We start from the raw sequence: 26582 nt of genomic DNA on the forward strand, positions 1-26582 counted from the left end.
TTCACCTGCTGGAATCATTTTCAAATGAGATACAATTATTGGCTTCTTGTTTTCTAATAGCTGACACATTTACCAGATCATTCAGTGTCAGACAGTTCCTTTCCTAAAAATGTAAATATGTGGTAAGATGAAACTTCAGCAGATTCAGGCCCAAACACAGGGAGAGGAAAGGGTAAGAGGAAATTATAAGTAGGAACAATGCAAATTTTCAGAGTTTCTGAAGAATTTCATCATATGTTTTCCAACATCAACAAAATTTTCTCTAATATTTGATTCCATTTGGTCTCATGCCAATACTACTTATTAGAAGAAAAGAGCAATCAGCTCTGTCCTTTCCTTCTCTAATCCTATAACAGTAGTTATTTGTCCAAATCCTATTGAAACTGAGGTGTCTGAATTGCAAGCCTACCATTAAATAGCTATGTGACCATGAACCTGTCACTTAACACTCTGGACCTCCGTTTCCCCTATGTAAAAGTGAAAATAGGGACTTCTCTGGTGGTCCAGTGGTTAAAAATCTGCCTTGCAATGCAGGGGACTTGGGTTCGATCCCTGGTCGGGGAACTAAGAATCCAAATACCATGGGGCAAATAAGCCCATGCGCCACAAATACTGAGACCATGCAAGCCTGCAAGCTGCAACTAGAGAGAAGCCTGCCTACATGCAGAATGAAAGATCCCGCCTGCCACAACTAAGATCCGACACAGCCAAATAAATAATTTTTCTTTTAAAGTGGTAATAATAAAAGCTACCTCACAGGAGTATCCCAAGGACCACTTGTAAAAGCACTTAAGTAACACTAAAACACACCCACAAACGCTTCGTTACTGCTATTAATAACTGTTACTGGATTGTGTAAGAAACTCCTCTTTCCCCCGCAAATCATCACAGCAGCAAGAACCATTTTCTTAAAATACTGTTTTGAACCTGGAATTCCCTTTCTCAGAAGCCTGCAGTGCCTCCAAGTACCTCTGTAGTCAAACACCTGATCTTTACCAACTGGACTCTTCTAGACCCATCAATATATTTACATATCCTGCCCTGCATTCTCCACTCAGTAGTTCCAAAACCTGACTCATATTCCCTGCTTTGAGAATTACTGCTCCTCTCCACACAAGCTAATCCCTGTGTAGTCAATTCCTCTGAGACTCTCTTCTTCACTTCTACCCAAACCATGAGCTCATTTGTTTCAACCTAGATGCCAAATTCTGGTTCTACTGGGAAAAGGACTCTACTAAGTCCTTTTCCCTTCCCATCTCTCCCAACACTTCATTTATAAATATATAAATCTGTGGAGTACCGATCATCCTCTTATAGGTACTAATACATCAGGTCTACAACAATTAGCAAACTTCAATTCTCCTAAGTTCAGAAAAAAGTTCCAGTGGTTTAAAATTATTATTTTAACTTAGGATAGTATAAATACCATTATAAGTGGGAACTGGTTTTATCATCCTTTTGTGTCATCAACATTTCAAAACCAAAATTCTGAAGATAGGTTTTATGTTTGCATTTCTTGTATATTTGCAATTTGCAGGTGATTTTACATTGTATTTCAAAATATTCTGACACATTAGCTCTTTTTCTGACTACACTTTAATCAACCCACAAACTGTTTCTTCATGTGGTTTTAAAGACACACAGTATTTTACTTTGCTCACTCATGAGCTGTGAAAAGACTTTACAGATAGTCGATTCTCCTACTCCCCATAGTTACGTTTTACAAAGTGAACACAGAGTTAGCAAACACTGAAACACTGCTCCCAGGAGAAATAGAGAATTAGGTTCCTGCAAGCCTCTGGTCACAACGTTTTCATCAGCCAATCAATATTTGATCTTGTTTTATGTGTTTCTGTTTAAAGACACCTTATTTAATACATGTTAATTCATTATGTCAAATACGTTGGTTCACTAACATTGAACTCACGGCGAACAGAAGTATAACTCACTCCTGAATAAAACTTCTCTAACATAGGAATTTTCTCCATAAGAAACATCACAGCCTTCTTGCACTTAGCAATACTAGACAGCACTTTAGCACTACATGTGGGATGTATTTTACACAGGCAAATCAGGAACAAAAGCACAAAAATGCAAAAAAAAAAGTCACTAAATAGACTATGAGAAGGATATCTGTTTACGGTATAAGAGCTGAAACAGAAAGTCAAAGTATCACTTCAGCTAGTAATACGAAAGTTACAGTCAAATTTTTCACCCCTCTGCACATATCCACAAATAACTGCAAAAGCACAAGTACTGATTTGGGTTACAAATAAATTTTACCAAGTATGTAAATTCACAAATGCAGGATTTGAGCAAATCAGTAAATATGTTAAGGATGAGGGGTCGGGTTTCTATCGGAGAAAGGAGTTAACCTATGAAAGGGCAAAAGGACAGAATAAACCCTGTGCTCCTGGGCTGGATTTAGAGTAATTGCTATGAGTTTTTAATATAGAGAGATAAATAAAGAAATCAATATATATGTGTATTTATGTATATGTATATTGTTGTTGTTTAGCTGCTAAGCCAAGTCTGACTCTTTTGTGATCCCATGGACCACATCCCACCAGGCTGCTCTGTCCATGGGATTTCCCGGGCAAGAATACTGGAGTGGGTTGCCATTTGCTTCTCCAAGGGATCTTTCCCAACCCAGGGATCACAGCTGTGTCTCCTGCATTGGTCAGCGGGTTCTTTACCACTGAGCCTCCAGGGAAGCACATGTATATGTACACACATACATGTATTTCCTACCCCTGTACTGATAAAGCCTGGAAGCAATGAAACCCCAGTTGCAATGACTACATATAGCATCCAAACTTGGCTTCCAAACAGCAATATTTATTAAAAGGAGCCAGTCTTCTCTGGAGAAAAGTTGAATCCTGAATGGGCTTGAAGCTCCTCAAACCTTATTCACAAATGTCTGGAATTATTTGATCTGTCTAGCAGTTCCTTGGAAGATTCCATCTGTCTAAGAGGAACTCTCCCAGTATGAAAACCATTTTCCCCAGGAGCTCCCCAGGAGCTATTTGTTTGTTGTTGTTGTTCAGTCACTCAGTCATGTCCAACTCTGCGACCTCATGAACTGCAGCATGCCAGGCTTTCCTGTCCTTCACTATCTCCTGGAGTTTGCACAAACTCTTGTTCGTTGAGTCGATGATGCCATCCAACCATCAAAACAGAGGCAACTGTTTAACTTTGTGACTGCCTGAGGCAGTAGATAATACTTGGGAAAATAATAGGCTAACCAAAAGTTTAAAGGAGAATCAAGGGAATGAGATATTCATAGGGGTCTTGAAAAGCTCTGACACATTCCTGGGAATCTGAAGGCCATGTGGATGCTCAGGTCTGTGTACACACCCAGAAAAGGAAAGACCTGAGACTGCCCTAAAGCTCTCATCTCCGGTTGACCCTGAGGTACCGCACAAGTAGGAAGTGAGGGTTAAGGCAGAACAGTCAAATGACCGGCAGAATATTGAAAGCATGCTCCAAAATGCACACAGAGCCCCTCAACAAATACTGAGAGACTTACTGGTTCCACATTTAAGGAAATCTCCATCCAATCATTACTTGACCACTAAGCTAAATGAGCAGAGAGCACACAACAAAGAATACAGACTTGACAGAATTATCCAGAGAAGTCCCTAAACAGAAAAGTAACAGCAAACTCTGGGGAAAGTCCTCATCTCCAGAGCTGCCGCATAATATTATTTAAAATGTTCAGTTTTCAACAAAAACTTGTGAAATACAATAAAACAAAAAGTATGATTCATACAAGGGGAAAAAAAAAATCAACAGAAACTGCCCCTGAAGAACCCTAGACATTAGACAAACTAAACAAAGACTTTGAATCAGCTTTTTAAGAAATTTAACATCTAGAGGAAATCATGTCTAAAGAACTAAAATGAAGTATGAGAACAGTATCTCACCAAATAAAGAATATCAATAAAGAGAAATTTTTATAAAAAGCCAAATAAAAATTCCTGAGTTGAAAAAAAGAACAAAGAAAATGTGTCACTAGAGAAGTTTAACAGCAGACTGGAGCAAAAGAAAGAATCAGTGACCTTAAAAATACATTGAGATTATCCACCCAAGAAACAGAAAAAAAATTAAGAAAATTTAACAGCACCTCAGAGAGCTACCATCAAATGTACCTATACCATCAAACATATCAAATTAAGTATAATGGTAGTGTCAGCTGGAGAGGAGAGAAATTTAAAGAACAAAAAAAAAAAAAGTGAATACTGGCAGAAAATATGCAAAATTTGATGGAAAACAATCTATAAATTCAAGAAGCTCAACTAACTCCAAATAGGACAAATGCAGAGAGATTCACAAATCAAAATATCACAATCAAGTTGTGGAAAGCTATAAATCTTGGAAGCAGTAAGAAAAGGCACTCATTGTGTATGAGATCCTCAATAATATTAATAGCTGTATTTCTCAAAAAACATGGGGGCCAAAAGGCAGTGGGATGAAATACTCAAAATGTTGGAAGTAGAAGAGGGGAGAATGTCAAACAAGAATTCTATACCCAATAAAACTATCATTCAAATGTGAAGGGAAAATTAAGAATTTCTATATAAACAAAAACTGAGAGAATCTGTCAACAACAGACCTGGCCTACAACAAATACTAAAGAGAGAACTTCAGGCTGAAATGATACCTTTGACAGTATAGAAACTCAAACCCACATGAAGAAATAAATTGCACTAATAAAGGTAAATATTTGGATAAATTTAAAAATAGTATAAATATTTTGCCCATAATTTTCTTACTTTCATTTTTAATTCAAAAGACACTGCATAAAACAATAATCATAAATCTGTACTGAAGCACACACAATGTATAAAGATGTAATTTGAATGACAATACTGGCACAAAGGCAGAGGGAAGTAATGAAGCAATATCGAATTGTAATTTTTATGTATTATTGAAATCACACTGGTATTTAATTTAAATTATTAGAAATTAAGATATTAATTGTAATTCCCAGAGCAAACACTAAGAAAATAACAAAAAATATAGTAAAACCTTACATCTTATATAAAAATTAACTTAAAATGGATCTAAGACCTACACATAAGGTCTAAAACTATGAAACTCTTACAGTAAAACATAAGGGAAACATTTCATGACCTTAGATTGGGCAATGATTTCATAGATATATTACCAAAAGCAGAGGCAATAAAAAATAGTTAAGTTGGACTTCATTAAAATTAAAAGCTTCTGTGCATCAAAGAATACTACCAGTACACTGAAAAGGCAACCCATGGACTGGGAGAAAATATTTGCAAATCATATACCTGATAATGGACTGACTAAAAACATAGAGAATTCAGACAATTCAAAATCAAAAAAATAACCTGATTTAAAAAAACAGACACAGGGCTCTCCTAGTGGCTCAGTGGTAAAGAATCCACCTGCCAATGCAGGAGACACAGGTTTGATCCCTAATCTGGGAAGATACCACATGCCAAGGAGTAACTAAGCCCATGAGCCACAACCACTGAGCCTGTGCTCTGCTGCTGCTGCCGCTAAGTCACTTCAGTCATGTCCGACTCTGTGCAACCCCATAGACAGCAGCCCACCAGGCTCCTCCGCCCATGAGATTTTCCAGGCAAGAGTACTGGAGTGGGTTGCCACTGCCTTCTCCGCAGAGCCTGTGCTCTAGACCCTGGCAACTACCGAAGCCCCTGCACCCTAGAGCCCATACTCAGCAACAAGAAGCCACCACAATGAGAAGCCCAAGCACTGCAACTAGAGTAGTCTCTGCTTGCCACAACTAGAGAAAGACCGTGCAAAGCAGTGAAGACCCAGCCAAAAATAAATAAAATTTTAAAACATTAAGAAAAAAAAGAATCCGCCAGCCAATGCAGGAACACAGGTTTGATCTCTGATACAGAAGACCCCACATGCCTTGGAGCAACTAAGTCCATGTGCCACAAATATTAAGCCTGTGCTCTAGAACCTGGGAACCACAACTACTGAGCCCATGTGCCGCAACTACTGAAGCCTGTGCACCTAGAGCCCACGCTCCACAAGAGAAACCACTGCAATAAGCAGCCCATGCTCTGCAACAGAGTAGGCCTCCCAGCCACAGCTAGACAAAGTCCACGTGCAGCAATGAAGACCCTGAACAGCCAAAAATAACTAATTATTTTTTTAAATGGGCACAGAACTTGAATAGACGTTTCTCCAACGATATACATAAAGGCCAATAGGCATAAAAGAAATATGCTTAACAGCAGTAATCACTAGAGAAATACAAATCAAAACTGTAAGGAAGTATCATCTCATACCCACTATGATGGCCACTAGGATTAAAAAAAAAAAAAAAAAGGAAAGTGAAAAAGCTGGCTTAAAACTCAACGTTCAAAAACTAAAATCATGACATCCAGTCCCATCACTCCATGGCAATAGATGGAGAAACAATGGAAACAGTGACTTTATTTTCTCAGGCTCCAAAATCACGGCAGATGGTGACTGCAGCCATGAAATTAAAAGACGCTTGCTTCTTGGAAGAAAAACTATGACAAACCTAGACAGCATATTAAAAAGCAGAGACATTACATTGCCAACAAAGGTCCATATAGTCAAAGTTACAGTTTTTCCAATAGTCATGTATGCGTGTGAGAGTTGGACCATAAAGAAGGCTGAGCGTCAAGGAATTGATGCTTTTGAACTGTAGTGTTGAATACTCTTGAGAGTCCCTTGGACTGCAAGGAGATCAAACCAGTCAATCCTAAAGCAATCAATCCTGAATATTCATTGTAAGGACTGATGCTGAAGCTCCAATACTTTAGCCACCTGATTCAAAGAACTGACTCATTGGAAAAGACCCTGATGCTGGGAAAGATTGAAGGCAGAAGGAGAAGGGGATGACAGAGGATAAGATGATTGGATGGCATCACTGACTTGATGGACATGAGTCTGAGCAAGCTCAGGGAGTAGATGATGGACAGGGAAGCCTGGCATGCCACAGTCCATGGGGTTGCAAAGAGTTGGACATGACTGAGCGACTGAACTGAAATTTTAAAAAAAAAAAACAGAAAATAACAATGTTAGCAAAGATGTGGAGAAATTTAAACCCTTGTGCTTTGCCAATATAAAATAGTGTAGTTTCAGCAATTTCTACTATTGTCAAAGAAAACTAAAAATTATTACCAATGTCCAGAACAGCTCATAAAACCGTAAGAAAGTCCCAGTGCACTATTTAAATGTTCATTTCCTCTGCTAGAGCTACTCAGCAATAGTAGTGTTTCAGTTTACTCCTCCTTCCCAAAGCCACTGGTGAAGAAGGGTAAAAACTGGTCAAAAAGACAGAAAGAGGAAAAAGTAAGGTGAGACTAATGAGAACGTTCCAGGAAAACTACCTTTCAGTGGTTCGATTTTTTTAATCTGCAAAATGAGATAATAGTGCCTACCTTTTCAAAGGGCTGTCATACGGATTTAGTTAAGTTCACATATATAAAGTATTTAAGAGTAATTACTGCATAGCAAACACCCTATAAATATTAGCTATCAATATTATTGCTCGAGAAATCACAACTTCTTGTTTCAACTACAACCTATATTTCAGTTGAGAATAAGGTCTATGTTTTCAATTTTTGGCCCACTGGAGAGTTCCCAGGATGTAGTTAACACTCAAAATAGTTGCTGAATAAAAGGGAAGAAAAGCATTTAAAATATCACTTGTATCAACTGATTTTCTGATCAACCCTATCAAATTTACCCTTCAGAAAACCTGATGCTCAGAGAAATTAGTTGACTTGCTCAGGGCCATACCCATAGTTGGTAATGGGGCCAACCTTTCAAACAAGGCCCTTCCAACTCCTGCTGCTGCTATGTCACTTCAGTCGTGTCCAACTCTGTGTGACCCCATAGACGGCAGCCCACCAGGCTCCCCCATCCCTGGGATTCTCCAGGCAAGAACACTGGAGTGGGTTGCCATTTCCTTCTCCAATGCATGAAAGTGAAAAGTGAAAGTGAAGTCACTCAGTCGTATCTGACTCTTTGCGACCCCATGGACCGCAGCCTACCAGGCTCCTCTGTCCATGGGATTTTCCAGGCAAGAGTACTGGAGTGGGGTGCCATCGCCTTCTCCGTTCCGACTCCTAGACAGGTGCATTTTCCTTTTATTTGTGAATTTCTCACCACGCCTAACCCAAATGCCTCTTCAGCATAAGGGATCAATAAATATCTGCTTCTTTCACGTTTCCTGTTACTCTCTAGTCCCAAGTTGCTTTGTCACATACTGCACTTTAACACATGATAAGACTTCAAAGAATTACAGTATACAGTATAAAGTGAGAGAGACATTCCTTACCCAGTCTTGGTTTTTTACTTAAAAAGACGACTAGAAAGAGATAAATGGGGCGAGGGGAGATTCAACTAATAGAAGCAGTTAGAGAGGCGGTTTCCATGGATGCTACCAACTAAGAAGGAATGAACCTGCAACTGTGCACAAGCTCAGCAGCAGGCTCAGCTGGGGCAGCCACCAACTTCCAAGAGGAGTCAAGGTATTCATTTCACATCTACAGCCCAACAAAATTCTCATCTTCCCCGCCCCCGGCCCCAAATATCCATCTTAAAAACACTTCTGACATCCTAGTTGCCATTTCTTCAGCAGTCCTCAGATCCAAATCAATTTCTGCCCTGGCATCAACAATTACTTCAGTGAGTGACTTTCTGTTTGAAGGAGCTACTCTTCAAACAAACATTTACTACAGAACAACAGGGGACACTGTACTTTGCAAGGCTGACAAGAAACAAAAGTAAAATGTGGTCCATACAAGCCACATACAAAAAGATTAGAAACAAGTGTCCCTAATATCATAACTCAAGGGAAAGCCAGAGACAGGAATGCAAAAAAAGAGGAAAACAACAGAATGGGAAAGACTAGAGATCTGCTACAAAAAAAATAATGCCCTTGGCCCAGTTTTTTAAAGACTTGCTGACAGTATAAACTCTCCCATCCTTCCATAACTAGGAACCAAGCTCTGTATCCTCCTAATTTTTGTTCTATTTAATTCCTAGAAGTAAGAATCCACTAGAAAGACAGGACTGAACCACAAGAGGTGCAGCAGCTTCCCATATGGGTGTTATTTAGTCAAGCGTATAATAGTTCTTACTAACTTATTTCATTCCTTCCTTCAACATCCTACTCTTTGCGACTCCGTGGACTATAGCCCACCGTGCTCCTCTGTCCATGGGATTTTCCAGGCAAGAGTACTGGAGTGGGTTGCCATTTCCTTCTCCAGAGGATCTTCCTGACCCAGGGATCGAACCCAGGCCTCCAGCATTGTAAGCAAGACGCTTTACCGTCTGAGCCACCAGGGAAGTCCTGCGCCTAGGGACTCTGAAGCCCTAAAGTGACTTGCCCAAGGTCACCCTGTGCATTAGTGACAGAACAGGAATTAAAACGCGGATCTCTCTCTCCCTGAAGGGAAGGAGTTACAGGTGGTGACCGAGGAAAAGCAAGTTTCGTCAAATTTAGGTCTGAAGTCACTCTCCTCCCTTCTCCAAAGATGAGGAAGACACGGGAAAATCGAGGGTCGGGGGAGTGGGAAGCTGCCTCAGTTTCCCCGCAGAAAGGCGGCCGAGTAGCCCCGCTACCGCACACACTCCGCTCCTGCACTTCCGTCCAGTTGTTCCCGTCCCGCCCTCTCCAACTCCAACCCGGGAGTCCGGCGGGCGACCGCACATAATTACTCCTTCACTCACAAGGACTCGCACCAGCAACGCCATGTTTCTCGACAACCATTTCCGGGTGAAGGATGGGCTTCCGGAATCTCCGCTACCGCCACCCCTCCGCTAGGTTGTCTTTTCGCCTGTTGGTGCCCGGCAACCGCAGCGCAGGCGCACAGAGGCCACTGGGCGCACGAGCGCGCGCTTTCCCCGCTGTGCACGAGAAGGTAGGGCCCGGGCGCGCGGCTGGACAGTCGGAACGCGAACGCGCGCCTCCCACTCTGTCTAGTCTCGGTCAGGAGCGTCACAGAGGCCCGAGTCGTCTCCGCAACACCAGTCCTCTGTGACATCTGCCTCGGGCTTTTCGTAGCTTTCTCCTTAACCCGCCTGACTCCTCAGAACTTCTTGTCGGAGTTCCTCTTTCCCAGACTCTGTCCCCACTAGGATTACCACCTTTTCACCAGCGGTTGGAAATTACAGGATCTTTGGGGAAATCCTAACACTAAGACTCCCTGAAACGAGCCGGAGGAGAAGGAGGGACATAGGACACGGCTGAGTACTGAAATTCAGGGGAAGAGGGTGATCACATGCTGACTTGAAACCTGAGAAAGGAACGTTAGGAGTTTCTGGTTGGTTGGTTGCAATTGGGAGCATCTTTGAGTATTGATAGGAAATTATTATAAAGTTGAAGAAGATATAGAAGATGCAAGGATGCAAGACGTTTCCTCCGAAGGTGAGAGAGAATGGCTTTAGCCAGAAGACCTCTTACGTTCATTGTACTCCAGGAACATTAGAGGAGAAAAGGTGTGGGTGTTCTTAGGGTTATGGGGGGCAGAGGGGCAGAATGTTACTTTTCATTCAGTCAACATACAGACCCATTGACTGTAGGCGTATGACCAGTTCATTGTGTGCTGGACCTAAGACAGGTGTGGATACTGGCTTCCTGGAGCTCATAGATATGGTAGGAGGGCTGGGCACACAGAAGTAAGCCAATGAGAAAAATAAAATAGTTTAAAATTGCGTTAAGTGCTATGAAGGAAACAACAAGGAGCTTAACTAGAGAATAACATGGGAAACTACCCTTGATATGCTTTCTCCACTCAAGTGAGTGGTTTATGTGTTCGGAATTGAAAACAGTGGTATAGTGCTCCTACGGGCTTCCCTGGTGGCTCAGTGGTAAAGAATCCACCTGCCAGTGCGGGAGCCTCCAGTTCAATCCCTGGGTCAGAAACATTCCCTAGAAAAGGAAATTACAGCCCACTCCAGTATTCTTGCTTGGGAAATGCCATGGACAGAGAAGCCTGGCAGGCTGCAGTCCATGGGATCGCAGAGTCGGACAGGACTTGGTGACTAAACAACAACAAAGTGCTCCTACAGGGAAGTTAGGCAAGTGGCACCGCATATTATAAAGGATAACAGCGATATTCTTGTTAATCAGTTTAAAGATCTAAGTGTGATACAAAAACTATACAGGTTTGAAAAGTGAAAGTGTTAGTCACTCAGCTGTGTCCGACTCTTTGTAACCACACAGACTGTAGCTCACCAGGCTCCTTTGACTATGGAATTCTCCAGGCAAGAATACTGGAGTGGGTAGTCGTTCCTTCTCCAAGGGATCTTCGACACCCAGGGATCAAACCCAGATCTCCAACATAGCAGGCAGATTCTTTACTGTCTGAGCCACCAGGTTTAAGATCAAGTAAATAATTCACATAAGAGTTAATGAACTAAGATGTAGAAGACAAGAGAAAAGGCTGATATTTAATTTCCTTTCTTAAGGCTTCTATTTTCTCTTGGCAGAATTTTCTACTCAAAGGATGGAAGATGGTATGAGATTGTAGTTCAGAAGAAGAAAAGTTTAACAGAGACTGAAAGAAAAAGGGGCCACTGAAATATGGAGGATCTAGTTGAAGTTTTGGCACCCCACTCCAGTACTTTTGCCTAGAAAATCCCATGGATGGAGGAGCCTGGTAGGCTGTAGTCCATGGGGTTGCGAAGAGTCGGACATGACTGAGCAACTTCACTTTCACTTTTCACTTTCATGCATTGGAGAAGGAAATGGCAACGCACTCCAGTGTTCTTGCCTGGAGAATCCCAGGGACAGGGGGAGCCTGGTGGGCTGCCGTCTATGGGGTCACACAGAGTCGGACACGACTGAAGCGACTTAGCAGTAGCAGCAGTTGAAGTTTGTAACTCTGTTTTATAAATTTTAATTTATTAATTTTAAATTAAAAGTCAGATTTATACTTATACTCTCTTTTCTTAAAATTAGCATGTTACAGATAAAGCTACAGTCCCTTTTTACCACCACCTTGAATCCCAACTTTCCACCTTCTCTAAAATTGAATTCCCTTCCAGATTTTTTTTAATGCTTGTTTTCACGTACTTATACATGTTTCCTTAGAAAATATTAGGTTGGGGCAAACGTAATTGCGGTTTCTGACCGTGATTTTTAAATCATTATAACTAGACTCAAACACAGCTTTATTAATCAAAGTGGGAACCATTACAATCAATACATTTTTGCCAACAAGAAATAAGTTTATTTATTCCTGTAGAGTAAAAATCTGTGCCTTGGGATTCAATGAACTCTTAAAAAGCATTTTCTGCCTCCTGCTGGTTATGGAAGCATTTTCCCTGCAAAAAGTTGTTAAGATAGTTAAAAAAGTGGTAGTCAGTTGGTGAGAGGTCGGGTGAATACGGTGAATGAGGCAAAACTTTGTAGCACAATTGGTTCAACTTTTGAAGTGTTGGTTGTATGACGTGCAGTTGATGTTGTCATGGAAAAGAACTGGGCCCATTCTGTTGACCAATGCTGGCTGCAGGCACTGCAGTTTTTGGTACATCACATCGATTTGCTGAGCATGCTTCTCAAATGTAATGGTTTCGCTGGGATTCAGCAAGGTGTAGTGAATCAAACTAGGAGCAGACCACCAAACAGTGACCGTGACTTTTTTTGGGGGGGTGCAAGTTTGGCTTTGGAAAATGCTTTGGAGCTTCTTCTTGGTCCATCCACTGAGCTGGTCATCACCAATTGTCATATAAAATCCACTTTTCATCGATCATCACAATCCAATCAAGAAATGATTCTTTGTTGTTGCGTAAGAGTAATAGAAGACAACACTTCAAAACAAAGATTTTTTTGATTTGCAGTCAGCTCATGAAATACTCACTTACCAAGGGTGCTTTTTCACCTTTCCAATTTGCTTCAAATGCTGAACAATGATAGAATGTTTGACATTGAGTTCTTTGGCAATTTCTCATGTAGTTATAAGAGGATCGGCTTCAATGATGCTCTTAGCTGGTTGTTGTCAACTTCCGATGACTGGCCACTACACTCCTCATCTTCAAGTCTCTCGTCTCCTTTGCAAAACTTCTTGAAGCACCACTGCACTGTATGTTTGTTAGCAGTTCCTGGGCCAATGTGTTGTTGATGTTGAGAATTGTGCCTGCTGCTTTATGACAGATTTTGAACTCAAATAAGGAAATCCCAATGCAGGGGGCCCAGGTTCAATCCCTGGTCAGGGAACTTGATCCCTAATGCCACAACTAAAGATTTCTTGTGCCACAACAAAGACCCAGGGCAGCCAAATAAATAAATATGTGTTTTTTTAATCCTACATTACAAATATATATGTGCTGAGTATTTACCATGATCCAGGCTCAGATCTAGATTCTGAAGATACAAAAGAGAATAAAACAAAGTTCCTGCCCTCATGGAGATTATATTTCAGTGGAGAAGACAAGCAATAAGCAAATAAATATAATGTCAGGTATGGTAACTGCTAAGAAAGGTAAGAACAAAATATAATAGGGTGCTGTTTTAGATAGAATGATCCAGTAAGGCCATACTGAATTTGATCAAAAATATGAATGAAATGATAGAGTGACCCATGTAAAAGAACATGCTGGGCAGAGAGAACAGCAAGTACAAAAGTCCCAACATGAGAGAATGCTTGATGTTTCCAAGGAAGAAAAAGGAGCTTATTGGCTGGAGCCAAATGAATAATGAAGAGTATGATAAGAGATGAGGTTGACAAGATGGTCCTAGGAGCCAGATCCTGAGGAACCTTGTTGACCATGATAAAGACTTTAGATTCTATTTTTAGATTCTATTCTGTGTGTTATTATAGCTGCAGAAAAATCACTGGAAGGATACACAAGAAACTGGTAGTGGTAGTTATAGTGCCTGATTCTGAGGAAGAGGGTTAGGGGACTAGGATGTTAGGTCTGGAAGGGAGACATATTTTTTCCACCTATATCCTTTGTCTTGTTTGGACTTTGTACTGTATCTATATAATCCCCTTTAACATTGAAAGAAAAACATCCAAACCACTCTTAAAATCTTCTGCCAAAAAAAAAAATTTTTTACTTGTTGGTTTTATGGGAAATACAAAGAAGTGAAACTTGGTCCTTGCCCTTAGCATATTATGATTGTGAAAGTATAACACATACAACAGTTTTTAAAAGACAATGCCAAAGGATGACATTTTATTGCTATCTCACACCATGTGGAAATTAACTCAAAATGAATCATAGATCTAAATGTAAAAAATTAGCTATAAAGCATAAGAGTAAGTCTTTGTGACTTTGTTTTAGGCAAAACCTCCTTAAATACGTCAAAAGCACACAAAAGAAAAACTAGGTAAATTGGACTACATGAAAATTTAAACTATTCATTGCAAAAGATACCATCAAGAAAGTGAAAAGATACAAATTAGGAGAAAATGTTTGCAAATCACCTATCTGATAAAGGATTTGTATCCAGAATATACAAAGAGCTATACAACTCAGTAATAAAAAAAAAAAAAACACCTAGTCAAAAATGAGTAAAAGATTTGAACAGACATTTCTGCAAGGAAGATACACAAATGGTCAATAAGCGAATGAAAAGATGATCAACGTCATTAGGGAAACACATACACAACATAATGAGATTCCACTTCACATCACACCAAGTGGCTATAATCAAGCAGATATGTAATACAGGTACTGGCAAGGATGTGAAAAACTGGATAACTCATGCATGGGATTGTGAAACTATACAGCTGCTTTGGAAAACAGTTCCTGCAAATTAGAAACATAAACTTAACAATTCTTGGGCATATATTTAAGAGAAATTAAAACAGACGGGTGATGCTAGTGGTAAAGAGCCCACATGCCAGTGCAGGAGACATAAGAGACTTGGGTTCAATCCCTGGGTCAGGAAGATCCCCTGGAGAGAGAAATGGCAACCCACTCCAGTATTCTTGACTGGAGAATCCCATGGACAGAGGAACCTGGTGTGCTACAATCCATTGGGTTGCAAAGAGTTAGACACAACTGAAGCGATTTAGGACAGACGGGATGGAAAACATATGTCCACATGATAACTTGCATATTTATGTTCATCACAAAATTATTCAAAGTAGCCAAAACAACCTAAATATCCTTCAACTGATGAAATGGATAAATAAAATGTGGTATATCCAGAAAATGGATTATTACTCAGCAACGACAAGGAGTTAACTACTGATATACTTCAATATGGATGACCCTTGAAAACATTATGCTAAGTGAAAGCAGTCAGTCACTAAAGGGTATTGTATAAGTATGATCCATTTCTGTGAAATGTCCAGCTGCCTAATGCCATGGCCAATTCCTGAACTTTACCACCAAAATTAGTTATGAAATTTTTGATTTATTCCATTCCAGAATGGAATTCTCACCACTATTTTTTTGGTCATGCCGTGTGGTTTGTGGGATCTTAGTTCCCTGACCAGATAATGAATCTATGCCCCCTGCAGTAGAAGTACAGACTTCTAACCATTGTACCACCTAGGAATTCTCTCATCATCCTATTCTTTAAGCATCCATTCATTCCTAGTACATTTGTCATTCTACCCCACTGAGACCTCCAGGCTTTTTATCTCTCCTCTTTACACAGTTGTCTGTCAACTTTCTCCCCTTTCCTCCTGTCTAGCTTACATCATACAGTCTTGTCAATCGAATTGCCTAATTGTCTTTTGTCAGTGTAACTCCCTTGCTCAAAAGTCTTTCTCCCCACCCCATCTAGAGAGACTTCCTGCCTCTAATTGTCCATTTGTTCCATGCTTGCATCTAGATTATTAAGTTCTACTGGAGAAAACCATGCAAAGAGCCTGTTGATACCACCAAATATGGATACCAACCTTTATTATGCTTAACTCTGCTCTCTTCTCCAAAACTAGTTTATTAATAACACTGTATTAGATTCCTAAGGCTGCCATAGCAAACAACACACACACCAAGTGGCTTAAAACAATGGAAATGTATTGTCTCCCAGTTCTGGAGCCTAGGAGTCCAAAATCAAGGTGTTGGCAGGACCACATTCTATCTGAAAGCTCTAGGGAATCTTACCTTGCCTCTTCCTAGCTGCTGGTCATTGCTATAAATCCTTGGTGGGTTTTTTTTGGGGGGGGGCAGGTGTTTGTTTTTATATTTTGGCTGCACTGCACCGCATGCCCGACAGTCTCCAACCAGGGATCCAATGAACCTAAGCCTCTGCAGTGAAAACACCAAATCCTAACCACCAGGCCATCAGGGAACTCTGGATCCTTGGTGTTTCTTGGTTTAGAGCTTGCAAAACTCTGATCTGTGCCTCTGTCATCACATGGCTTTCTTCTGTTCCTGTCTCTGTGACTCTCCTCATCTTGTAAACGCATGCATGCCTGCTCAGTTGTGTCCAACTCTTGTGACCCATATGGACTGTAGCCCTCCAGGCTCCATTGTCCATGGGATTTTCCAGGCAAGGATACTGGAGGGGGTTGTCATTTCCTCCTCCAGGGGATCTTCCCGACCCAGGGATAGAATCCACATCTCCTGCATTTCAGGAGGATTCTTTTATCACTGAGCCACCAGGGAAGCCCCACATCTTATAAGTACTCCAGTCGTATTGGATTAGAGCCCACCCTGATGATCTTAACTTGATTACATCTGTGACGATCCTTTTTCCAGATAAGGTTATATTCACGTATTAGGAGCAGGGAGGTTGGACTTTAACATATATTTAAAATTTTTTCAGTCTTGACGCATGACACATGGAATCTTAGTTCCCCAACCAGGGATCAGACCCGAGCTCCCTGCCTTGGGGGTGTGCAGTCTTAACCACTGGACCACTGGGAAGTCCCACTTAACATATTTTTTTGAGGGACACCATTTAACCCATACCAGGAACTTGTTTCACATTTCTTGACTCTGACCCCTTCCTATTGTCTGTAAACAATTGGCCTCACCTCCTGCTTCACAGAGGAAATAAAAATTAGAAGCCAACAGAAAGAAACTCAGCTTCCTACCACCCAGCTCACAAACCTGCGTATATCACATACATATGTCCTTTCTTCTACATATCATTTCATGGAAGAATTGCTCTTTTTCCAATGGCTATTTTAAAGCCAACCTCGTAAAATTTCTTCAAACTTGACATGTTCAAAACTGACCCCATTATCTTCCTCTCAAAATCTGTTCCTCCTTCCGTATTCTTTCTTTTCATTGTTGTTGAGTGGCACACCGTCCCTTCAGTTTCCCAAGCTAAAAACCACAGGATTCATCCTTGACTCTGCTTCTCCCTCACACTAACCATCCCAACACTCCCCAAGTCCTGCTAACAGAGCAGAACCACAGTTCCCTTGGGTTTTGTACAGTGCATGTCTATTAATGAAGCCCACACTTGTATTTGCACTTAGGCACCCACATTATATTCAGCTGATTCTACTGAATTCATGGCTACCTACCGCACTGTCTCTTTCCCGTCAGAAACTGTGAGATCACATTTCAGTTCTTGTACATGTACCGTTGGTTTCATGCATTGTGATGCATAACTTGACTTTTCCCTCTGTCTATTTCATTTCCTTTGATTCAGTATATTATCTTACCATTCTAGTATCCTTTGGGATCTTTATCTTTCATTCATGCATGGAACTTGAGGGCATGAGCATTGTAAGATAAGAGATTTCATGTAAAGTGCTAAGAACAGTACTTGGTACATAATAAACCCTCAATAAACGTTGTAGTTGTTATTATTATCCCAACACTGAGCACAGTTTTGGGTCACAGCAGACCCTCAATAAATATTTATTGGTTAATAAATGAATAGATGGATCAAAGATGTATGGAATGAATGAATAGCCCCTTTCCTGAATCCAAGGCCCATAAAATTTGATATTTTAAAAAATAATTTTATTTATTTTTGGCTGTCCTGGGTCTTCATTGCTGCACGGGCTTTTCTCTAGTTGCAGCAAGTGGAGGCTACTCTCTAGTTATGATGCCTCCGGGCTTCTCATTGTGGTGGCGTCTCTTATTTCAGAGTACAGACTTTAGAGAGCAAGGGCTTCAATAGTTGTAGCTCCCAGGCTCCAGAGTGCAGACTCAATAGTTGTGGTGTACAGGCTTAGTTGCTCCACAGCATGTGGGATCCTCCTGGACCAGGGATCAAACCAGTGTCTTCTGCATTGACAGGCAGATTCTTTACCACTGAGCCACTAGGGAAGCCCCCTAAATTTGATATTATTATCCTTCTTTTATGGTTAGAAAAACTGAGGCTCAGATAAGTTAAATAGCTTGCTCAAAGTCATCCAGCTGGAAAGTGGTAAAACCAGAACTGGAACCCAGATCAGCCTGACTCCTACTGTATATGACTACTCTGCTTCCTCACATCCATATTCCGATCAGAGGAACCAATTGTGAGGCTGAGTGAAGTCTCAGACTTCCCAAGGTCGTGTGTTCCAAGCCTTAGAAAAGCTGATTCTCCAGCTTGTTGTGGCCCTGTGGCACAGGGATGTGGAAAGAGCCAAGAAATGGCATCAGAGGGCTGGGGTTCTCATCTCTTTCCTCCCCTATGGGCTTTCCATTTTCCCTGTCCTAAGCTATATGCTTAGCTATTTCTCCCTAGGAACTAACAGCAAGCTATGTCCCTAAGGAGATACGTTTAAGACCAGGAAGCCAAATCCCAGGAAGATAATCCGATTAATTTCCAAGACCAGGGTCAGTGGAACTGGATGTCCAGAAAAGTAGCAAGAATGATGCAAAGTATACAGAGACCTGCAGTTACTTCTCTGGTTTGTCAGTTTCTCCTCTGTAAAAATGGAGGTGGCTAAGATCAAGTGTAGTACGGGGGCTTCCCAGGTGGCACAATGGTAAAGAATCTGCCTGCCAATGCAGGCGACACAAGAGATGCAGGTTTGATCCTTGGGTCAGGAAGATCCTCTGGAGTAGAAAATGGCAACCTGTTCCAGTGTTCTTGCCTGAAAAATCCCATGGACAGAGGAGCCTGGCAGGCTACAGTCTATGGGGTTGCGAAGAGCCAGACACGAATGAACAACTGAGCATAAGGAGTAATATTCTTTGCCCTGCCTGCTTCACAAGACTGTCTGAGGCACGCTTATGATAACAGCTGATATTTGTGGCATCCCACCTCGGTGCCAGCTGTGTTGAGTGTCTTTTGTATCCTAACAGCCCTATGAAACAGGTATATTGTTTTACCCTTCCCCTCTCTTTTCTTTTTCACCAAAGAGGAAATCAAGGTTGGTGGAATTAGGCTACTTGCCCAAGGCCTGTAACTTGAAGTGACAAAATCTTGAAATTTGAAACTGGGCTGCCCTTTGAGCCCATCAGTGCTGCCACAGCATGACTCAGAGTATTTGTGAACTCTAAAGAATGATATAATTCTTGTACCCCTTGGCTCGAGAATATCCTATACAAGTATGCAGCCTGTTATGACTGGGACTCGAGGTGGGTGCCTGGTGGCCATAAACGTCCAAGGAGGCAGTTCAATAAATCAGATTAGGATGGAAGGGCTGTTCCCACCCACAGTTATCTCTGATTGGCTCCTCATAACATTCAGTCCCATCATTACATGGCGAATAGATGGGGAAACAATGGAAACAGTGACAGACTTTATTTTCTCAGGCTCCAAAATCACGGCAGATGGTGACTGCAGCCATGAAATTAAAAGACACTTGCTTCTTGAAAGAAAAACTATGACACACCTAGACAGCATTTTAAAAAGCAGAGACATTACTTTGCCAACAAAGGCCCATATAGTCAAAATTACGGTTTTTCCAATAGTCATGTATGGATGTGAGAGCTGGACCATAAAGAAGGCTGAGTGTCGAAGAATTGATGCTTTTGAACTCTGGTGTTGACTCTTGAGAGTCCCTTGGGCTGCAAGGAGATCAAACCAGTCAATCCTAAAGGAATCAATCCTGAATATTCATTGGAAGGACTGATGCTGAAGCTGAAGCTCCAATACTTTGGCCACCTGATGCGAAGACCTGACTTACTGGAAAAGACCCTGATGCTGGGAAAAATTGAAGGCAGGAAGAGAAGGGGGCAACAGAGGATGAGATGGTTGGATGGCATCATCGACTCAATGGACATGAATTTGCACAAGCTCTGAGAGATGATAAAGGACAGGGAAACCTGGTGTGCTGCTGTCCACGGGGTCGCAGAGTCAGACACGACTGAATGACTGAACAGCAGTCTAGTTGGGAAATGTACACAGACTGATTGGTTCTTTTGTGGAAGAGAATTATAGGACAGGTGGAGGTGGGAGAGGAAGCTCCCAGGGTATCAAGCCAGGGCCACAACAGTCAAATCAATGCCCAGGCCTTCAGCAGGAAGAGTACCATGGCTGAGATGCCATGAGCCTCTCTGATAGGGGTAAGGCAGGAAGACCTCTGATCTTTTAGACTTTCCAAGAAACTAGGGATGTACTGTCTTGGAAATCAGGGCCCTGCCTCTCTGCCCTTGAGTGTCCAGCCACCTTGCTTCTACACTGCTCTCTCTGTGTCCCCAGCCCACCGCGTGGCCTCCCTGGCACCTCCTTTCCAGGCTCACTCTCCTCTCACATACACCAGAACTCTGTCTGCCGTGGCAGCTCCTTTGTTTACTTCCAGAGCTTGCAGGCCTGCCCCCCAGCCAAACACAACGAAACCCAGCCAGGGAGGGCTAGGCTCCAGGCTCAGGCTGGCCTCTCAGGGACAGGGAATGGCCTCCAAGCCAGGGAGGCAGCTCGAAGGTACACTACCCACCCCCTCATCCCCCGCCCTGGGCTCTTGCTTCAGGATCTGTCAACCCAAGTTTCAGGCCTTGAGGGAAGGGACACAGGATCTGCCCAGAGCTGGGCAAGCATCCTTACTGTTGAAACAGCTTTGGCTAGGAGCCCTGGGAATCAAAGCCCCAGCTGGAGAGGGGTGGGGAAAATTTTGAGGCCCCCTGGGTGGGAAGCAGAAGCCTGGGTTCTCCTCTTCTGGTCCTCCCCCTCCTCAGCCAGGCAGAACCTGGTCCCAAGCCCTGAGAATGAGGACTCAGATGCCCACATTTCCCTACCAGAGGGCCCTGCTCCCCTCCCAAGAGTTCATGCCTTGCTCCTCCCCAAAGGTTCTAGTGGAGGAGAGAAGTGGGTCTTGACTCTGGGCCAGGCCCCAGAAGGAAACACTGTCAGGCTGTGTCTGGCATTGGTCTGTCTAAGGTCGGTAAGGTCAATGGGGAGCTTACTTGTCTAATGGATAATTATGTATCTATATCCTGTATAGTGGAAAGGGGAGGGGTTCCAGTTGTTTCTAGAGCTGGGGTAAAGGGGTGGAAGGGGTGCCAAGCTGGAGGGTAGCAGGGCCGCAGGCAAGATCACGTGAGGAATAGTGATCAGTGACAAAGGAGATGCCCCAATAGGTGAAGAGGAGGTCGAGGGCCCCTTTAACTGGTGACCAGTGGATTCTGAGTATGAGCTGGAGGGTGAGTATGAAATGGGGATGATTTTAGTGGAAATTAAATCCTCAAGTTCCCTCCCACTTAGGGATTCATTTTGGAGACAACAAACTTGACTAAGGAATGTCGAAAAGGAAACCCGGCAGAAACCGACCTCTGTTGCCAGGCCCCAGAGGAGTAGACAGAGCTCTCGGCGAACATCGGGAATAGGGTGAGAGGTGAAACCCTGGCCCAGCTTAGCCTGTGCTCTGTGTCCCATTCTGCTTCAGGCAGCCCACGTCCCCTCTCTGGGTCAGTCTTCTTTGAAGGGTCGCTGGGTCCCCAAGGGTAGACAAGAAATCTGCCACAGTTTTAGGCACAGTTTTGCTTTTTATCTCATCAATGTACATTTAAGTCTAACAGTCTAATAGCCTCCCACTCCTCACCCTGCCCAAGCCCGCTCCCCTTCTTTCCCACCCCTGCCTAATTAGCATCCATCTGCCTCCAGGGGCAGAAAGTCACCAGGTACAAGGGGGAGATGGCACCTGTGGGTCTCCCAAGGAGAGGCCTCCCTAGAGAGTGCCAAGGTCAAGAAGGCCCAGGAAAGGAGAGGTCATGGGCTGAGTCTCATTGGAAAACAAGGTCCCCTGGGTCTCAGTCCCATTCCAAGTCTGTCTCCCTGGGCCTGTGTCTGCCAATCAGAGAAGCAGAAGGCAAAAATCCCCAGGCAGGGGGACTTGTGGATAGAAAGGGATCTTTAGCAACTGAGCAAGGCTGTTGGCATCCCCTTTCACGGGGGCTGCGTAGATGCTCCTGGCTGTAGCTTCTGGATCCCCCTGTGATTCCAGGAGTGCAGGGAGGGGCTCTGGTGACCAGCATCCTGGGGACGTGCCGCCCGGGAAGACAGAGGCCAGTGTTGCTACCTGCAGCCACAAGACTCCACGACCATGTCCTCATACTGCTTATAGACCACGTTGTTGGCCGAGTCGATGAACAGGATACTGATGGGACTCAGCCTCGTGGGCACACAGCAGGTGGGCGGTGTGGACTCGGGGTCCATGGAGTTCATCAGGGTCTGGATGACCGCGTGGTTCGTGGGCTCCAGGTGGGAGCGCAAGGGGAACTCACACAGCCCCTCGCAGTGGAAAGCCTCGTACTCCAGGGGCGCGATAATCCAGTCATCCCAGCCCATGTCCTTGAAGTTGACATGCAGCGCCTTCCGACTGCAGCGGGCCTTGGGGTTCTTGCTAGGCCGCTTGCCCTGGCGCGTGGCCAGGGGGGCCCGCCGCTTTCGCCGCTGGCTGAACAGGTACTCATACACGGTCTTATCATCCTGGCCGGAGCGGGCCTTGATCTCATTGAAGAACAGGTCCCGTTTCTTGGTGCGGCCAAACACCAGGAACAGGGCTTTCTCGTGGACCTGCCGGGCGGCGCGGTCAAAGCCCAGGCCACGGAGGTCCATGGCCCGGCCCCGTTCCCAGGCCTCCAGCTCCAAGCACAGCTGGGCTGAGTTCTTAAAGTTTCGGAAGAGCTTCCAGATGTCGAACACCTCCCAGCCAGAGCCGTCCAGGCCTGGCACGGAACGCACATCCAGCAAGGCTGCCGGCTGCCGGCCGCTGGGGCAACTGGACAGCTTCAGCTGGGCAGCCCGCCCGCTACCGGGGGCCACTGGCTTGGCCGCATCCAAGGGCTTCTTCCGCAAGATCCGCAGCTCGGCCCCTAGTAGCCCATCCTTCTCCAGGGCACTAATGTCAAACACGTACCTCTGCTTCCTGACCGCGGGACCTCGGTCATCTAGAGAGAACACCCAGAAGTCATTGCCCACAGCCTCACCAAGGGAGCCAGTCACCACACAGCCTAGGGGAGGGCCACGGCTCTTCTCCCCCAAGAGAGCTCTCTTTAACCTCTTCCCCACTTCAACAGAGGCCAAGACCCAAATCATGGAGAGCCTTTTCCAAAATAAGGAAGCTTCCCACACAGTCAACCAAATAGGGCTGTTCACCTATAGATGTGACTGTGGAGGATTTGAGTGATTCTGGGTGTCTGTGTCAATGACACGCATAGCAGAGGTCCGTCAGCCTTAGAACTGCCTCCTGCCTGTCTCTCTCCCATTTGCTATCCAATATGATATCTCTTTGGTAAGAGAGGCAGGGTGATCATTATAATGACCTGCTCTGTTTTTCCAGAGGAGGCACCTGAGGCTCAGAGAAGTTAGGTAACTTGCTCAAGGTCACCCAGCTGGCAAAAAGCACGGTTGGAACTCCAGCCTAGAACTTGTTATGCCTGATCCTGGGCTGCTTCTACTATACTATGCCTTAAAGAAGATCTTAGTGCTCTTGTTTCACAGATGAAGCACAGAGAGGGAGAGTGACTTGCCTAAGGTCACACAGCGAGTTAATGACCAAACTGATCTATGATCCAATGTTCCTGGCTAGTCTAATGATTTGTGGTGTGTGCTTCTTACTCTGCTTGGTGGGTGAGTGTGTGTGTGAATGACAGTTTGTGTGTGTATATGTATGACTGGGTCCACATGTGAGTATGGAAAGCAACGCCTATTTGAGTGACAGGTTACATGCATGTATGATTGCGCTTGTGTGACTGTTTGAAGGGTATGTATGTATTGGGTTGGCCAAAAAGTTCTTTCGATTTCTTCTATTAAATGGTACAGAAAACACAAAAAAAACTTTTTGGCCAACCCAATATATGTGTCTGTATATATGTAAGAAAGTTCTGTGTGTATATGTCAGGTGTGCATGTGCACATTGTGTATGTGTGTGTGTATGCGATTCACCATGTATTTACAAACATAAGGCTCTGCGTGTATACAAGAAGCTCAGTGGTATGTCTGAATCAGCACGCCGTCCTTCCTAAATACCAATTTGCCATTGGGAAGCATTCATAATATTGCTCTAGAAGGTGACTAATTAGGCCTTTAAACTCCCCATCTCTCCCCCTCCAAGCTCCCTTAGAGCTGGGGGGCACAAGGACTTACTTTATGATTCCCCGAGGGGTCACAGCTTTCTCTGGCTGGGCAGGCAGCCAGACCACCTCCCCCACCTCAGCAGACCCGCTGCCTCTGTGCCTCCCCCGCCCTCTGTCACTCCCCCACCCGCCAGCTCTAATGAGGAGCCTCTTCCCCTCTCTGACCCCTCCCCCACCCTGCCAGCCAAAGTCCCAAGACTCCCAGAACCAGAGCATACGAGCCTCCAGCAACCCTAGCCATCAGGTCAACCTCCTTCTTCACTCTTATGGATAAACTCAGGCCCTGAGAGGGGAAAGGACTTGCTGAAATCACATGGCAAGTTGAGGGGACAAGCCAAGACAGTGATGCTAGGAGGGCAGATTGTCTCCTGGGTTCATGATAAAAATGATCTGTGTCTAGGACAGGACATAAGGTTTTCATATTGGAAGGGCTCTCAGAAGTCACCACATCCAACCTCCATAGAGTTGTACTGATGGGAAAACTGAGACCCCAGAGGGAGAGGGGGCTTTCCCAAGGTCACACTGTGAGTTAGACCCTAGGTCTGTTGTCCACCCCACCCCATATATCTGAAGATCATTCCATGACTCCAAGATGCCTCATTTCCTGCCTTCACCTATCTTACCTTCTCTGCCCCCTTGCCTGAAGGGAAAGTGGCAGAACCATGGGCATCTGAGATTCATTTCTCTCTCTGCCATCCAAGAAAACCTACAACCCCATGCAGCCTAGAAAGTCTGACCAACTCAATAAGAACAGAGTGTGGCCTGGTCATTATGAGTTTAAGAGTCTGGTCCTCAATTCTGCCACCAACCAGAAGAGCTTGTCTCCTTTCCAGGCTTCAGGAACCCCCTCCACATCTTGCAGGAATTGCACTTGGGGATCCCCAGGTGCCCTCTGGCTCTGACATGCCAGCAGCCTGGGACCTGGTGTGAGTGAGGTTAATCCCAGATACCACCCCGGGCCAGAAGCACACACCATCTCCCCCCAGTGCAGTGTCTGGGCTCTAAAGCCCCCTCCATGCATGCAGATGCCCCTCCCTCTGAGCCGTGCCCCAGCCACCCCGCCCCCTCACCTTGCCCTTTGTCAATAAAGCTGGTGATGGTGTTGGCCAAGCCAGCCTCCAACTTCACGCTGCTGTTGCCTCCCTTTCTGTCAGCATCGGACAGCGTCCTGTACAGCGAGAGCATGTACTCGTGGGGCGTGATGGGGGGCGGGCGGAACGGCTCCTTGGGCTCACGCGGGGACCCAGGCTCCCTGGCCTTCTTCAGCAGGAAGGGACTGGGGACAGAGCCTGCCTTTGAGGGTGCCTTCCCCCCAGGAAGCTGTCCTTTTGGGGTCACCGTCCGCGTGGCCCCCTGCCTTGTCTGGGGAGGGTGTCCTGGCTTGGGTTCAGGGCCACCCGATCTGGGGGGCAGCTTTTTGGGTTCATCCTTCTTGGGCTGTGTCAGGCCTCCTGTCTGCCCGGTGCCCCCCTTGGCCCTGGCATTGGTGGCCCCCCCACCGTAGCTGTGACCCCCTGGCCTGAAGATGTTCTGGGCCAGAGGGGGTCTCTCCTTGGCTTCTGCTTTGGCCAGTCCTGGCCTGGCCCCCTGGGGTCTCTGGCCCAAGTCAGGGGCACCCAACACAGTGCAGATGAATTCCAGGTCCAGCCAAGCCAGGTGCCAAAGCAAGAGAGTGAGGAGTTTGGGGAGTCTCATCCTCTGGCCAGCCGCTGAATGATGCCCAAGAGAACAGCGGCAGTAGCGAAGGTGCCTCTGGTTTGGCAGGAAAAACCATGAAAGGAGCGGACCCTCAAAAGCAGCGGCAGCAGCAGTAGCAGCAGAAGGAAGGGCTTTCTCCTCAGTCTGAGACTCTTGAAGTCTGCCGGGTGTGTGTTTGTATCCAGTCCCATAGTGGAAATGCTCTCCTATCCAGACGTGCACCGTCTCCAGTCAGCAGCTGAAAATAACTCGTTCTTGAAAGGAGAAAGCCGACCGCCCCCTTTCTCCTGCACAACTGACTGAGGGCCTGAAGGAGGCTTGTATAAGGCTCAGGGATTTTTCCAAGAAGGAAGAATGGCGTAATGCTGCTAACTTTTGAATCCTTTCCAGTGAAAATACTTACACACACTCGCGCGCGCGCACACACACACACATACACACACACACACACACAAGCCTGCAGGTGCTCAGAAAAATCTTTTACAAACCTGAACTCAGGAATTGGAAACGGAATT

At 44.5% G+C, this 26582-nt stretch overlaps 2 protein-coding genes across 3 annotated transcripts in view; both read right to left on the reverse strand.

The window, feature by feature from the left end:
* The window catches only part of UQCC1 (ubiquinol-cytochrome c reductase complex assembly factor 1), a 96123-nt gene extending 86153 nt beyond the window's left edge, over nt 1–9970 (reverse strand). Inside the window, exon 1 of one of the 2 annotated variants that reach the window (XM_010811543.4) lies at nt 9724–9757. In XM_010811543.4, the coding sequence (XP_010809845.2) occupies nt 9724–9747 (24 nt within the window). In that variant the 5' untranslated portion in view covers nt 9748–9757. Of the gene's footprint in view, nt 1–9723 lie in introns of both variants that reach the window. The other variant, NM_001076508.2, reaches the window with a different exon arrangement.
* Nucleotides 9971–22306: 12336 nt separating this feature from the next.
* On the reverse strand, nt 22307–26064 carry GDF5 (growth differentiation factor 5). Its single transcript, NM_001192273.1, has 2 exons — nt 25440–26064; nt 22307–23181 (listed from the first exon to the last, which is right to left on the reverse strand). Exons 1-2 carry the CDS (start codon nt 26062–26064, stop codon nt 22307–22309), a joined length of 1500 nt encoding a protein of 499 aa, NP_001179202.1.
* Nucleotides 26065–26582: the final 518 nt, after the last annotated feature.

The sequence above is a fragment of the Bos taurus genome, chromosome 13 (assembly GCF_002263795.3).
Source record: "Bos taurus isolate L1 Dominette 01449 registration number 42190680 breed Hereford chromosome 13, ARS-UCD2.0, whole genome shotgun sequence".
Lineage (NCBI taxonomy): Eukaryota > Metazoa > Chordata > Mammalia > Artiodactyla > Bovidae > Bos > Bos taurus.

Coding starts and splice junctions, on each gene's coding strand:
- GDF5 (NM_001192273.1), bottom strand. CDS start 26,064: ATGAGACTCCCCAAACTCCTCACTCTCTTGCTTTGGCACCTGGCTTGG. Junction 23,182..25,439: donor CTTTATTGACAAAGGGCAAG/GTGAGGGGGCGG, acceptor TGTTCTCTCTAG/ATGACCGAGGTCCCGCGGTC.